Source organism: Necator americanus, chromosome III (assembly GCF_031761385.1).
Source record: "Necator americanus strain Aroian chromosome III, whole genome shotgun sequence".
Taxonomy (NCBI): domain Eukaryota; kingdom Metazoa; phylum Nematoda; class Chromadorea; order Rhabditida; family Ancylostomatidae; genus Necator; species Necator americanus.
Genome location: NC_087373.1, coordinates 21,562,430 through 21,578,079, shown reverse-complemented (window position 1 = coordinate 21,578,079; position 15,650 = coordinate 21,562,430). Strand labels below are relative to the sequence as shown.

Below are 15,650 nucleotides of genomic sequence, written 5' to 3'. Positions count from 1 at the left end.
CGTTCCTACTTGTTATGTGTGATGATAAATTCTATGATTACAAACACGTTTGCCTCGTGCCATCAACTCCACAGTTAAGTAATTGCCACGCTTATTACGCATTTTATATCCTACAACTTCTGAGTTTAAAAAACGAAATAAAGAGTGGATGTACGGGTCATCTGATCTCATCCCAACTCGGGAGAATTTCGTCGAAGTTTCTTTTCAACCGCTTAGTGGGTTTTTCAACACTCCATACTCTCGATTGTTATTCCCGCTACTCGGCATCTGCCATTCTCTGTGGAAATAATATATTTCATTAGAGTTCAAATATAATTGGAACGCAAACATTTGTTGATGCTGGAAAATACCTAGGTATTTGTGAGAATTATTTTCACTTTTTTGTTGGCACAAATCTGGTCAATTCGATGGTCGCATAGTTGGTATGGTTCTATGGTGACATATGGAACACTTGACCATACATGATTGCTCATCTGTCTCGAAAGAGAGTGTCATGATAACTTTCGTGAACGATGCATCGTACTGAGTGTTTAGTATTGAAGAAAGTTATGTAGTCATATCACACTGAGGAAAGTAGTCCACTGCATGAACATATCAGAACCGGGTCTTGCCACCGGCTCTCATTTGAATAGAGGAAAAACGTCGAAACCTGATGGTGGAAACCTTCATTCACTTATTGTATCAGAAAAAATAAACGATCAACTCGATGTTATGCTCCTTGCCTTACATAGTACTCTGATCCTCTCTCCATCTACCGTCCCTTTTTTGACCGTCAACTCTTCCGAGCATGTTCTTCTGGTACTTCCACCAATAAATTCATGGACTGGATTTACGGGGTTTCGTGATTTCGTTGCTATCTGCTACTAATTTGTTGAGGAAGACATTTCCGTCATTGCGGAGTGTACAACCCAACAACAGTAGTAAAAATCAGGATAATGAAGGCTACGGATCTCCGAAGTAAGTGGAACGTAAGAGCAGATCCTGTTGTATATTTCCCGTAAAATATGAGTTAACTAGAAGAGACGATATGTGAGTGAGATTTTGAACGCTTTATCTTCGATAATGAAGAAGAGATTTGCTTCGTCCTCTAGGATCAAGAGTTCAAAATCTTATTGTGAACATCCATCCAGAATAATCCTTTTACAAGTTTGTTATTTTAGACGGAATAAATTCACTCCCTTATTTTGAAGGAACAGATACTTCGGTCAAAAAATCGTATGACACTACCTCGGGCACTTTCCAGGTCAGGGGAGTTCAGTCGAAATTTGATTACATGAAATGCGCACGAACAGTTCTGAAAAGAATCCTATCCGCATTCGTTAGTTTATCACTTCTCGAACAAGAGTCCAAAGCCAAGCATAGAATAACCATTGTTTCTTGAAAAAGATCGTAGTAAAGATAACTGCACACGGAACGTATTAAGAGTCTGCTATTCACTCGTAGATCCTGGCGGCTTCTTCTGCAACCTCTAACAAATTTATTAATTATGTTGTATGTATCTAGAAATGGCCAAATGACTTCGCAAAGTTAAGGAAGTACATTCTTATCCACATTAAGAGCAGCATCAAGAAAAATTTCCAACGTTGTATCCTCTCGATTAACAGGTGCCCTTCGAGATGTATTTTTCAAAATTAGTAAGACGGAATCACCACGATTTCCACAAATCCATACAGGAATAGGAGCCATTGAGCCATTGAATATAAGGGTTGACACCACACTTGCACGCGCAGCGTCCCTTACTGCCTATCGGGGCAGTCCGAATCGCAGGGCGGAGGCATCGCAAGGGGAGCGTTGCAATAGATGGCATCGTACAAGACAACATTCTGGAGGCGGCTGTTTGCAGTGATGCGGAGAGAGAGATGAGCGGAACTACCCCCGCCTCCATAATCAACGACTCCGTATGCGGACTCTCCACCTGAAATCCGCACCACCTCAGATTCGTGGTATGTTGCCTTTAATTAACTTAGTCAACCCTTACACTCATAGGATTCACGAAACGACACCGCGTAAAGTGGATTAGCAGTGAAATTAAAAATAAATTATCTCTTTGAAAGCATCACCCCACGAATCTAAGGTTGTACGGATTTCAGGTGGAGTATTCGTATACGGGATCGTAGATGCTTTCAAAGAGATAATTTATTTTTAATTTCACTGCTAATCCACTTTACGCGGTGTCGTTTCGTGAATCCTATGAGTGTAAGGTGGTGGTGCCTTTAACTACCGTACGAGCATTGAAATCCACTATAACCAGTTTCATTTCGCCAGTTCTATCCTATCTTTTCTCTCCGATCTGCGCGCAGTTCTTGCAGTGAGAACCACCGATACACGTTTGTGCAATATGTAATGGATACTTCTCCAAACATTTTTCAACGCATAACCTTTGATGAGGCTCAGCACAAGCGGCTGGGTGGAATTTGACCAAACAAAAACTCATAATTTTAACTATAAAATGTCAAGATTTCAGTCTGGAAATTTCTCTCGAACGCTAACTCCAAAATAATCATTTACTTATTAAATATTTGTGACTTGTGATGAATCTTTTGTATGTAGAGAATAGAGTTTCCTCACTTATGTGTTGATGTTGTTTTAGGTCTTCTGCATAACTATGTCGTAAGAGTGGGTTACCAGTAGCCTCTTCAATAACCTTAGTCGTTGGTCTGATGATTAGTTTTGACTTGAATGTTTGCATACTGCTAACTTCTACGTCGACGATGACAACGCCGATACGTTACAATTAATAAAGGTAAGGAGCTTAGTAATTGCTTTCCATTCGCCATAGACAAGTTCTCTTAGATACGTCGAACAATGCTACTCATTTGGTGTGGATGGGTTAGTGGATAAAGTATTTGATATAAGATTTATTAAATTATTAAAGTATTTAAGATATTTGATAGTATTAGATAGCTTCGTTTCGGTCGTTGAAATACCACCGAACAATTTGAAATGTCAGCTAGCTCGGAATCGTTTGTACGATAGCATTTATACAACACCGAACTGTATTATTTATTCCACAGGTAGACCAGAAGACTGCTTGGGATTTAGTGTAATTTACCTGATTTCTTGCACGAACTGCGGCGACGGTCGTGGTGCAGTTGCGGTCGTTGGTGTCGTTTCACCGAGTATGTCGGTGAAACGACACGACCGTTGTGTATCCGCATCAATGAGCACAAGAACGGAAAGAATAGATTACGAGAATTGACAACCTTAAGTGCCCATAGAACAAAAAACACGACGGAGCCGATTTTGAAATCACAGTCCGAATCTTAGCGCACGAATCTAAAAAGTTGGCTCGAAAATCGCTGGAGGAATTTTGGATCCAAGCCGAAAACCCTAAAATGAACCGCTAGGGCGAATGTTGTCGACAACACGGGAACTCGCGCCATGTCTCGGGTGGTTCTTACGATCCGAATGAGATATTCGAACCATTAGCTCTCGTGATAAACCATCAGCGGTTCATGCTAGGCGTCTCTTATCTAAATGAGGATTCAGTGTAGTCGCTAAGCTGATGATTGAAAAAGGCCTGGGTGATTCGGCAGAAAAGTAAGCCAACAAAATTATTTAGCAAACTCGTATAGAGCTTATAAAAATAAATGCGACAATATCTCGCATCTTACATCACTATAAAAGTAATCATTCAGCTCTCGTCAGACACCGCCTAACGGCAGTGCTCATTTTATCGGAGACATAAGGAAAGCAGAGAGGTATCTTACCTGATGTGGAGTTTTCCAATTGCCGTGCTCGTTCACTTCGGTATCGTCTCGTTTGAGACTTTCGGAACCGTTAGAAATTTCGCAAGCCAAAGTTAAAGATTCTTTTCTCTCCTCTGGTCTGCTACAAACGGTTTTTGCCGTGCATTACGTGTTGTTAATTACAGTTTTCTTCATTTGAGATGGATGAGCAGAGAGAAAATGAACCAAGATGTTCTTATTACTGGGCTTACGATACCCTGTGGCTAGTAAGTTTTAGGGAGTAAGTATTGAGCAATATACCTGCCCATTTAACAAATACTCGTATGTTCCTAGAGCACGCGGCACACCTAACAAGAAACTGTGTCATGGAGTCTGACTTCGAAGCATTGGAAGTAGAATTGGGAGATTGAGAATTTGTATAAATTGATGGTTCTTATTTCTTAGAAGTTCGAACATAGCTTGTGTCGCAGAGTCATTAGATGCATTCGTATACAATCAAACTTTTAATCGAGAAGTTGACGATTGTTACAACTAATAAGTATGAGGAGATTAGGAGGTGTGTTGGAGAGCTAAACCCCTATTCTCTTAATCTGGAAGAAGAATGACTCACTATTGTTCCGTATAACACTATCATGTTTTATCACACCATCACAGAAGAAAGAACAATTTCAATGCAGAATTCCAGGCATTCAACGCTGTTGGCTTTGAAAGTAACGTTAAAGGCTAAAATTGCTCCTGAAATTTCGTGCAAAAAAAGAGAATGGAACTTTGAGAAGGCGTTCGAAGTAGCGGTAGATCTTTAAGATACGAAGCTGTTATATTCATTTTTTGAGGGTTAGAATTCTGTGTGTGGCAGAGTTTTCACCACAAGGACGTCGTGCTTCTCTTTATCGTCTTTGTCTAGACAAGCGATTGAATTATAATGGAGCGCTGATTTGCTGGAGAAGGTCCTCACAGGGAGTTCTGAAGTATGAAAAGTCTTCTTTCTTTCGTCGTTGTGTTTCCCGTCAGGTCAAAGCCTTAGTGTCATAAATGATGCTTCGCTTTACCTTAGAGAAATTTTACAGATGATGAGGAAGACCACAACAGAGCAACATTCTTCTGTTGCAGATTACTTTTGCGGATCTTCGCTCTCCTTTCTTGTTATTGCAGTCGCCAACCGTTTCTAATGGAGTAATGAGACGCACTCTCGGTGAAGGCCTGCACCAAATTCTCTCTGCACTATATGAATGACTCCAAAAAATATTCCCTTTTGGTTTTTGTGGTTCTTCGTTATTTTCTGCCTAGCGGTGCATGAATAGGACTACGTAGCATTAGTGAAGTCATTTCAAACTTGCTTTATCGTTTGTTGTCTTGCCCCTAAGGCACCTCTAAATTCTTAGTTTGTAAGGAATTAATTTCCACCCTCTTTTTTTGCTGGTTTAGTAGCTTCCCTGTCTGTATCTCTTGCTTGCTTGGGCATCACCTTTTATTGAAATTTTCATGAATTTCATTTCTTATTGCGTAACTGTGCATAGTTAACATTCTTCTCCGGCGGTTTTTGGTATCTTACTATGACTCCTGCTACAAAAAATGCACAATTGTACAAAAAAAAGGGTTTTGTTTTTGCTCCTAGAACGCCTTTAAGATCATAGTTAACAGGAACTGAGTCCCTGTTAACTACGACCTTAAAGGCGTTCTAGGAGCAAAAATAGCAATAAAACTAATGGAAAAGGTTTTTGTTAAGACTATGTGACCATACTCATGTGTCGTTATGTGAAAAAATAATAAAAACTCAAAAGTAAAGAAAAGCAAAAACAAAAGATGTCAGGGAGTTTTCCGCATCTTGTAGAGAACACGCTTCCACCGAGGACGCATCGCGCCAACGCTTTTCAACACGCTTTACGCCTATAATGATACTAACGCCATTTCTTGTCAGACTAGGTTTGAAGTTCGCAGGAGAAGTCTGATAATCAATCAGTTATCTGCCAAATTACAATACCTGGGCTATGCGAGAACTCTGCGAGAGCGTTTTTTGCGTCTCACCTCCATAGCTTCCTCCAATGTGAAGCAGGTTAGAGAAATATGTATTGTTCTGATCAGCATTGCGTTGCCTCAGGCGACATCATCACAGTACAAAATTGCATTAGAAGTTATGGGGAACGGTAAATAGGGTCCCGGCGGATTCTCCGCGAATGCCTACGACACATAACGTGCCCAATAGATATGCCGGCGGATACGCGAACCTATCTCGACGAAGTCACGCTCCAGTCGTTCATAAACACGCAGACAACCGCCACAGATGTTCTTCCTGCCACAGAGACGCAGAAAACTGCAAGTTACAAGGAAATATGCAAAGAAGAGTGGTGTGAGCTGTTGAAATGATCGAATAAGTCAAAGAATAATAGCGTTAGATAGAAGTACATGGGATTTTGTATGGTGTTCTAATAAAGAAAGGGAGTGAGTTTGTCTTTATATCACCTTCAGAAAGTCTAGATGACTTACCAAATTTGAACTCTTTTTCTTCCTGTAAGTTCCAAGAAGTCAGAGATACAGAAAGTCCCTCTGTCCAGAAATAAATTAGGCTACAAAAAAGCTTGAGAGTTACAGGATAACGATAATTCTCATTCGGCGTATCATCGGCGCGTCAGGTGGCGGCGTAATTGCTTGCTCTCGCATTTTTGAAATATATCTGCATTTGTCTTAGCCTTAATTAACGCTTCTTCTCCTTAATTATCCGTTTTATTACATTCCTTGTATCTGAGGTCCTTTTTTTTACAATCATCACTCTTTCATTAACATTCTAACCCTTCTCATTTAGCAGTTTTATTTAATTCACTTACTCCAATCTTTTCAAACTTTTTTTTTATATATACTACTATCAATACTCCTAACTTTCGTCAATTTTGACTATTTATTTTGCTATAAGTTTCCTCTCAATCTTTTAACCCTCTGATTTATCCTCTTTTACTTTTTCTTTTCTTTTTGCGTGCCGTTGTGATTGATTGATTGGTTGGTTATATCGATACCCATTTGGTAGGTCAAAGTTAGATCAAATCATGCGTGCTAAATCTACTCGTACTGCAAAAAGACAAACCCCTCTCTCGTTCCAAGCTACATCTGGTATTGAGACGCGAACGGTAGAATCTTCTCAATCAACGGAACCGAACTACAGTGAAATGTCTGCATCTGACCTCATTAGCTCTATTGCGGAACGGAACAAAGACCCTGTTATAGGCAAAATGCTGACAGTACTTGCTGAAAAAGTTAAAACGGATTTTGTCGAACAGTTGGAAGCAGACAAACGGTCACGTAGCATAGTTATAAGTGGTCTGCCTGAGTCTGGGGGTTCCTCGTCTTCCTCAGGGAAGCTGGACGACTTTGAGGACGAAGTCAACGATATTTTTCTCGCGCTTAATGTAAGCTGTCGCCCGATTGACCTGTATCGGATGGGAAAACCTAATCTCTCTCGTCCGCGCCTAGTAAAAGTCGTCCTCCCGCCTCAGTTCTGCTGGCGTCGTGTCCTTGCTAATGCGCGTCTTCTTCAAAGTGTTGGTCTTCCCAATGTTTATATACGCAGAAGAAGGCCCCCATATGAAAGGAAGCGTGAGTATGAACTAAGGCAGGAGGCACGAGAGCGTAACAAAGGTAAAAGTAAGCGAGAGTGGGTGGTTTACCGTGGCGAGCTGTGGCTCATCTCTGACATTAAGCGAGGAACGTCAGGAAACAAATAAAGCTGCACGGTATCTCTTCAACATTAAAATCATATTTATTCAACGCACGTAGCCTAGTCAATAAAATTCATCATTTGCAATGTTTCTTTGTTTATATAAACCTGATCTAATTTTTATAACTGAAACCTGGTTAAGCACTACAATCTTAGACTCTGAGCTGGTTGGTAACCTACCCTACAATGTCTATCGTTCTGATCGGTCCATGAAAAGAGGAGGCGGAGTTTGTGTAATTGTTAAGGCTTTTATTAGTGCATAGATCGTTACTCCTAACTATGAACTGAAAGCTGACTTACTCTCCGGTGATATTTTCTGCCCTGACAATATGTCGCAGCTTCGTTTCATACTTGCTTACCGATCGCCAAATAGCTCTGCTGTTGATGATAAAAAAAAAACTTGTAGAAGTACTCAGCGATCTTGCTATTGTAAATCATCATGCAGTCATTCTTGGCGACTTTAATCTGCATATAGATTGGGTCAACTCAATAGCTTTTAACGCGGCTTCATCGCTTTATTTGGATTTCTTCTCTAATGCCGGGTTACTTCAAAATGTGAACCTGCCTACCCACTCCGATAGAATTCTTGACATTATCCTTACTCCTGGCATTTATACTCTTGACGTCAAGCTTCTTCCGCCGCTACCCTCATCCGACCTCGCTATTATCCATTTTGATTCACCTGTAATTATGTTAGCACCAGGAAATCCTATGCCCAACTTTTTTCATGCCAACTACTCCTCTTTGAACAATTATTTTTCCGGCGTTTATTGGTTTACTATTTTTGATCAATACTCCTTATGTTCTGACATCTATTCCAGATTCTGTAAGAAGGTTTACGAGGGTTTGGCCAAATTTGTTCCTTTTCGATTCCCTCGCTCTTTTTCCTTGAAACTACCATGTCAACTGAAATCTTCGTACTCTCAGAGGCTACGTCTTTTTGAGGAGTTAGATGACCCCTTACGTAGTTCACTATACAAGGAAGTATGTTCTGACATTGACTTCCATATGAAGAGATACCATGCTTATCGGGAGCGACGCTTATTGCGCAGAGAATCCATGGAGCCCTTCTATTTATACTTAAGACATAGAATGAAGGGGAATGCAAGGCTTCCGATTCTCGTGGATCAGACAGGAGCCACCTATGTTACAGATACTGATAAAGCTAAAGCTCTATCTGTGCATTTTGCAAATGTCTTTTCTTCAACCTGCAGCGATATCATTCCAGAAATTGTTGGCATAGCTCCTGTCCAACAGCAGTGCAGTAACATGCTTTTCCACCCCACTGATATTTACAAACACCTAAAATCTCTTAAGCCGTCGGTTAGTGAAACGTATGATGGAATCCCACCTATTGTATATGAGGAGTGTGCTGCTACTTTATCTCCTCCTCTAGTTCACATCTTCAACATCTCATTATCATTAGGTGAAGTCCCAGAAGGCTGGAAAAACGCCATTGTCACAGCCATTCCAAATTCTCCAATACAAGTTTACTTGAATCAACGAACAACTGCTGCAGTTCGAACACCAGCCGGATGTACAACACCGTTTGAAGTGGTAACTGGAGTAAGACAAGGGGCGGTGGCAGGACCCTTCCTGTTCAATTTCGCCATCGACGACATTATGCGAAGAACAGTCGACCAGTGTCCTGCCGACATTGTCTTAGCACCATCACCGTGCCCATTAGCTGACTACCAGTACGCCGAACGATTTTTTTTTTTTCGAGGAAAGCAAAAAATAACCTTGTTTTTTTTTTAACTTTTTTTTGGGTTGGGGCTGCCCCAAGGCGCCTCCCCCCCTGTAAAATTAAAAAAGAGGGGTTGTTTTTTTTTTCAACCCACGGAAGGGAAGGGGGGGGGGGAAAACAAATAAAACTTGTTTTTGTTTTTTTTTATCTGGGGGGTATGGTGAAGAAAAAAGGGGGGTAGGGGGGGGGGGTTTTGGCAAAGGTGGCTAAAGGCCCCTTTCTGTATTTAACTCTTAAAGAAATGTTTGTGGTCGACCCCCATCACCAACGAAGTCAAGCTGGGAGTCTACCTATCCGCAATTCGCCCCATCATGATGTACGGATGGAAAACTTGGGCAGCAGCATAAACGATTATGGAGAGGCTTGGCTGACGGAACGAAAGTTTGATCTAGGGTATGCCACAATGAAGGTCTTTACGCAGAAATTGATGTGGTTTACCGGCGGATGACACGTGGAAGACATCGACATCTTGCACCGCCTTCGAAAGCGGCTGAAGTAAATCGTCTTCATTTCTTCGGTCATATATTAAGGAGACCGGTAGATCGCCTTGTCCAACGAGTTCTGAAGAGTTCGTCGAGTTTGAACTGGAAGAAGCCACCTGGGCGAAAACGGAAGTTCTGGACTGAGGTGATAAAAGAGGACCTGAGGACACTCGGCGTGGATAGGCAGTTCAGACGAGACGTAAGGTTTCGCAGAATATGGAATAGCGACGAATGGATTGATTCTGTGCAAACTCTCCAAAAATTTGGAAAGTTTGGGGGGGCTTTTTTTTAGGACCGCCCCCCTCGGCGAAGATGCGGGTAATCGCGTCAGGCGATGACATCAGCCCGCCGATTAAGTCAAGTAAGTCACAAGTTTACTGAATAATTACTGTGCTATTAGCTTACTACCAACGCCGGTGAAAGTAATGGAAAAAATATTCAGGGATAAACTATTGACTTGGCTAAAAAAAAGTTTCATCTAATGCCCAGTGAACAACATGGGTTCATTGCAAATGTTTGGACATGTACTAACCTAATTGATAGTGTTTTTGACTGGTCTCTAGCTCTGAACCAAGGTAAATCGATGGATGTAGTATACATTGATCTGTCAAAAGCTTCCAATGAAGTATGCCACTCGAAACTAATTGTTAAACTCCATTACTTTGGAATACGGGGACATAGTTTATGATCTCTTATCTTAACATGGGAAGTATGACAGTCAAAGTTGGCCATGGATACTCAGCCAAATTCCCTTGCACGAGTTGAGTTCCACAAGGTAAAGTCCTGTCCCCTCTCTTATTTCTTAACTACACAGTCGACCTACCAAGAGTGCTCAGAACTTCTTCGCTTGTGAAAGTCCAAATGTACTCTGATGATATTAAGATTTAGGGCATCTATGATTATGAGAATTACCATAACGTACGTACTGCACTTCAAATGTCACTAACTAGGATGTCTGACTGGGCTTCTAAATAGGATTTGCACGTTAACTACGACAAGTCCCTGTTTATGCATTTAGGTAAAGGAGATGTGGCTGAGTATAGTATGAATGGAGTAACTCTTAACACATGTAAATCTGTAAGAGAATTAGAAACTTTTGTCGATGATAACCTCAACTTCTCTGAACACATTGATTATGTTGTACGAAAAGCGTACTCTTCCCTTTTTCGGCTTTTTCGGATTGCCCACACCAGTGATCCAACTATTCTCACTCGCCTATACAAATCGTTCGTCTTATCTCATCTTGAATATGGCTCTCATATTTGGAGCCCCTCAAAGAAGGAGCACATAGCGAAGCTCGAAAAGGTGCAAGGTACTTTTACCCGTATGTTGTTCAGAAGAATGTCAGCAAATCTAACGCTGACTAGCAACGATATACAACGATCGTCTTAAAAAATTAGGTATGATCAGCTTGAAGAACAGACGTATATACTCCGACTTGATCTTCTGTTTTCGACTCCTCAGAAACGAAACCAAGTTAACGCCCAGCAAATATTGGTACTTTAGACCTACTAGTGAAAGAACTGGCGGTTTCAACTTACATTACGCAAAAATTCAGCATAGAAACTTTTCGCTTATGTTCAACAACTTCTTCTACAGAACTGCAAGATGATTGGAGCTTTTACCTCGTGATGTTCTTAAAGCCAGACACAGTAGAATATTCAAGATGAGTCTGAAGAAAATTGACATACGCACATACTGATGTCTAACAGCATGCTTCTCTTATTCTAACAACTTTCAGATGTCTGGCGCCATTTGTTCAGTATACGGACCGCTCATAGATTCCCACCATTTGTAGTTCTTGGTTGTTTACTGTATCCCCCTTTTTATCCTCCTTCTCATATATCTATTCTTTTTTCAGCTAAATGCATGGCCAGTCCTCACATCCTTCCGACCCATGAAGCCTAACTCGCTCACTGAAGCTCATTCACTAACAAGGATATTAATATCCTATGATTCGATCACTTTTTTTAAATGTTCCGTCATGTCGCCTCTTCTCTATACTATCTCTAAATAACCTCTTCTTATTGACTTCCGCATCTTTTAGCTGGCTTGGTCTTGTCTAGATTGTGGTGGTTAGTCGTTTGAGGATCACGAAAGTTAGTGAACCCTCTTCGTTCAAGGTCCCTCGTCAGATTCGCTCTATATTGCAACGTGCTCCTGGGCTAAGTTGTTCGTATCCCGATATGTAGATAAATAAACCGATGATGAGCGTTCTGGATTGGGGGAGTAGATGTCATGAGAGGACTCATCACTTTCTGGAGTAGGAGAACGACATGTTGATGCGTTTCCGCCACGAAAAGGACTGCGTCAGACCCCACTGACACACTGACTGACAATGAGTTTGCCGACTTTTTCGTAACTATCGTGACGTAGACAAATGTGTTTTTTTTTCTTTTTGGTGCACTATCTGTGTATGCAAATAAATAAACAAATAAATAAATACTTCATGTGAGGATTTCTCTTGCTTCTGGTACGATTACTAAATTGAGATCACCTCACGTTACAAAATTGCAGTGAATGTGTCTGATTCTCCAGAACAATCTAACAGATAGTGAATTATATCCTAGCCAGTGATGCAGCGTATGATTAGCGGTAGGTAAACAGAGTCAGCCATTTAGGTGCCAACGAAAGTGAATCTCTTTAGGACACGCACCATCGCTAATTGCTCCGACGAGGCATGACCGGGGCATGGTCGAAATTCCGCCGGGACCCTCTTTACACGCACCCAGAAGTTATGGCTTTTTCGCAGTGGGGATAATTGCAGACTTTGTAGACCGCAGGGAGCTCATGGGGTCACGATAATCAAGCTAATTGCAAGGTGCAGTAATTGCCATCCGTAAAGGCAGTTAAGAACAAAAATTTAAAATGGAAGTTATGCGCACCTCCGTTTTTAGCACCATGATCTTCTGGTTACGAAAATCACAAGGGGACCTCATGTAGTGTTGAACTAGATCCAACCAAGCGTTCTAAAAGATCGGGTCGTTGGCTAGATGAATTTCCATACAGTAGTTTTCTGCTGCTGGGTACACTTCTGTTTGCTGTAAGGAAGTTCGCTTTGGTACTCAAAAAAGAAGCAAAAATTCAGGTAACGAAATGAGAAATATAGTGGAAATGTGTTTAAAATAAAGAGTACGATATTAAAGTGGGTAAAGGATAAAGTGTCGGGCGTTAATCAATCCACTTGGGATGCGCCCCCACGTTCAATTCAGTTCAGAATCGTTTGAGGTTTACGAACGTGTAACTGGCCTATACAATGACTTGCGCGGGCCAGCGGATGATTGAGTCAGTGTTTTTATCCTCCCAGACAAGTCTGATACCAATTTATCGACCCCGGAGGGATGAAAGACTTGGTGAGCACTAGGGCGGATTCGAACCTCTGATTGATCGCACAGGCAGCAGAACCCCTAACCAACTGCACTACACCCACCCTGAAACGATATTACCCAGAAAATAAGGTTAAGGAAGGAATACTTTCTTACCTTATGTTGATTCGTTACGTTGAGTCACTGGATTTCTTTTAGGCATCCATCTACAAAAAGGAGTGCTTTAGAGATGACAATTTTGGTGCCATATAATTAACCCTAGTTGCAATCCCACGAGCCTCTCTCAGTGTGCCCGAGGGAATGCAATTATTGCGATTCGCTAATGAATCGCTATTAATTTTAGAAGTGATTTTGTACAGTGACGATGTCACCTGGAAAACAACGCAACGCTGATCAGAGTGACACTCTTCTTCACTCTCTAATCTGTTTCACAATGTGAAGAAGACGCCGCGAGAACTGCCCATATCATTCTACCAATTTTTGGCGAAGGCACACCTGTCCGACGCCGTTGCAGTTCTATTTCGCCGCCCTGGATTTTCGATATACACATACGTGACATAATAAGCCCGTTATTATTTAGCATGATAACGCGCTTAGTCCGGGTATGTCCACCAAATTTCAGGAAACAGTGAGAGTCCAACAGCATCGACTTGGTGAGGCGCGAAGCAGTAGTATACCGCAAAAATCCATGTAGATTTGACAAAAAAGGAGACCTCGTGAATCATTTTATCACCTTGACAACTACATGGGTTACGTTTCACTCCTACGTGCTCCTCCGCATATCTACTTTCCTGCACATTTGCCTCAGCTTCGTAACATACTTTCTCCAGAATTTGGAAACATGCATGCGGATGGCTACTTAAATAATGTTGGCCAGAAATAGGAAAAAAACTATTCTTCGAATAATGCATTCAAATTGGTGCGGTATCGAAGCAGTGTAGGTGTAAAGTCATGTCTGAATGTTTTCCAAATGTAGAACTGGCGCATTTAGGAAAAAAATTATAATCTTTCGTCTAAAACAGTGTACTTAAAGGCATCACCCCACGAATCTGGGGAGGTGCGGGTTTCAGGTGGGTTGTGCCTGTACGGAGCCGTAGATTATGGAGAGAAGAGTGATTCTGTTCATTTCTTCCTAATTGCCGTAAAAAACGGCTTGGGATATACGGTTTCGAGCATTTCGGGGCGCTATTTTCTACGGGTTCGATTGGAGCGTGCCAGCGTTGTGCACGCACCGCATCTTTCAGGGCGTTTTTTACGGCAATTAGGAAGGAATGGACGGAATTACCCTACTCTCCATAGTGTACGACCTCGTATAGGAACTCTCCACCTGAAATCCGTACCACCCCAGATTCTTGGGTGATGCCTTTAATGATGCTTAACATTTTGCTTGGCTATTAAAAGAAAGTAGCGAATTTTGACTGGATATTACCTTCAGGAAGGATAGAACTCTTATGAAATGAACTCTTCCCCCCAGGAGGTCAGAGATACAGAAGATCTCTCCCTTAAGCACATATTTCTCATCCATGCAACCTGCTTTTTGCCATTTTCTTCGGTCCTTATTGATTCACTTGATTCACAAGTAGAAACATTATTCGTAAGTTTCACGTGAAGCCAACTTAGGGCTCAAAAAACTTGAAACTTGCAGAATATCGATAATTCTCATTTTCGTTACTTTTGAAAGCTAGGATTTTTCCTGTCTTCAACGAAAAATTCCGTACATGAAATTTAGAGCCATTTCATGTATACTTTCAACGTGAGGATTTCTCTGGCTTCTGACACGGCTACAAATTTGATGTCACCTTACAACCCAATATTCCTCTTCAAAACCTTCATCAGAACATTCCTACGTATGTATCTCGTTCTTCAGAACAATTTAGTGGTTCGTGAATTAGGTGATACAGTGTATGGTCAGCGGTAGGTACGCAAACTTAGCTATTTAGGTAGCAACAGGATACACTTCGTTGCTTATTAATCAGACAGGCAAGATCGAAAATTTACAGGATTCTGTCTACCAACTGTCCGGCAACTTTATGTTTGTTATTATACTTGCTAATACACACTAATCTTTACGTAGAGTGCAAGTCGAAACCTATAGAAAAGAAGTCAAGTATGCCCTGCATATATCTGCACAATGTAAGATATCCTATACCAGTCTGAGAGTCCGGCTAAAGCCGGACTTCGGACTTTCTGTGGTGTTTGCTTCGCTCGCCTTCACTGATAAACGAAAATTGATATTAGTGTTATTCTATGAAATTGGACTTGTGTATTTCCAACAATATTTCTTACTTTTTTATATTATAACTTAAAGCAAAACATTTCATAGTCTTCTTTCTAAACGCGTCAGTCCTACATTTGGAGAACATTCAAACTTCAGCTTTAAGCATTCCTTATCAGTATAGACATAGACAAAATTTAAAAGTATCATGCGAAATATGGATTTCCCTTCTGTTTTCTATAAACAGTTATCAAAGAATGATGTTTTGGCATAAAATGACGTGAAAGACACCATACTACTGATAAAGATAACGTTCCACGTCAGATCACATAAACATCTTGCTACTATTTAAGCAGCCATTTGCACGTGTTTTCCACTTTCTGAAGAACGGAGGAGTCGCAGAGGTCGAAAGCAACGGGAAAGTGGATACAACTATAAAACGTTTGCAACGTCCCATTTACCTTTTCGACATGCACACGAAGTTA

At 41.1% G+C, this 15,650-nt stretch overlaps 1 protein-coding gene across 3 annotated transcripts in view; it reads left to right on the top strand.

Moving 5' to 3' along the window:
- Positions 1 to 6,727: 6,727 nt before the first annotated feature.
- RB195_010406 (uncharacterized protein) overlaps positions 6,728 to 15,650 on the top strand; it is a gene marked incomplete at both ends in the record, with an annotated part of 34,400 nt that continues 25,477 nt past the window's right edge. The window contains 3 exons of one of the 3 annotated variants that reach the window (XM_064191391.1): positions 6,728 to 7,316; positions 7,802 to 9,092; positions 9,673 to 9,828. In XM_064191391.1, coding sequence (XP_064048976.1) covers positions 6,728 to 7,316; positions 7,802 to 9,092; positions 9,673 to 9,828 — 2,036 coding nt within the window. Of the gene's footprint in view, positions 7,403 to 7,801; positions 9,093 to 9,534; positions 9,829 to 11,690; positions 11,817 to 15,650 lie in introns of those variants that run through there. The other 2 variants (XM_064191393.1, XM_064191394.1) reach the window with 2 other exon arrangements.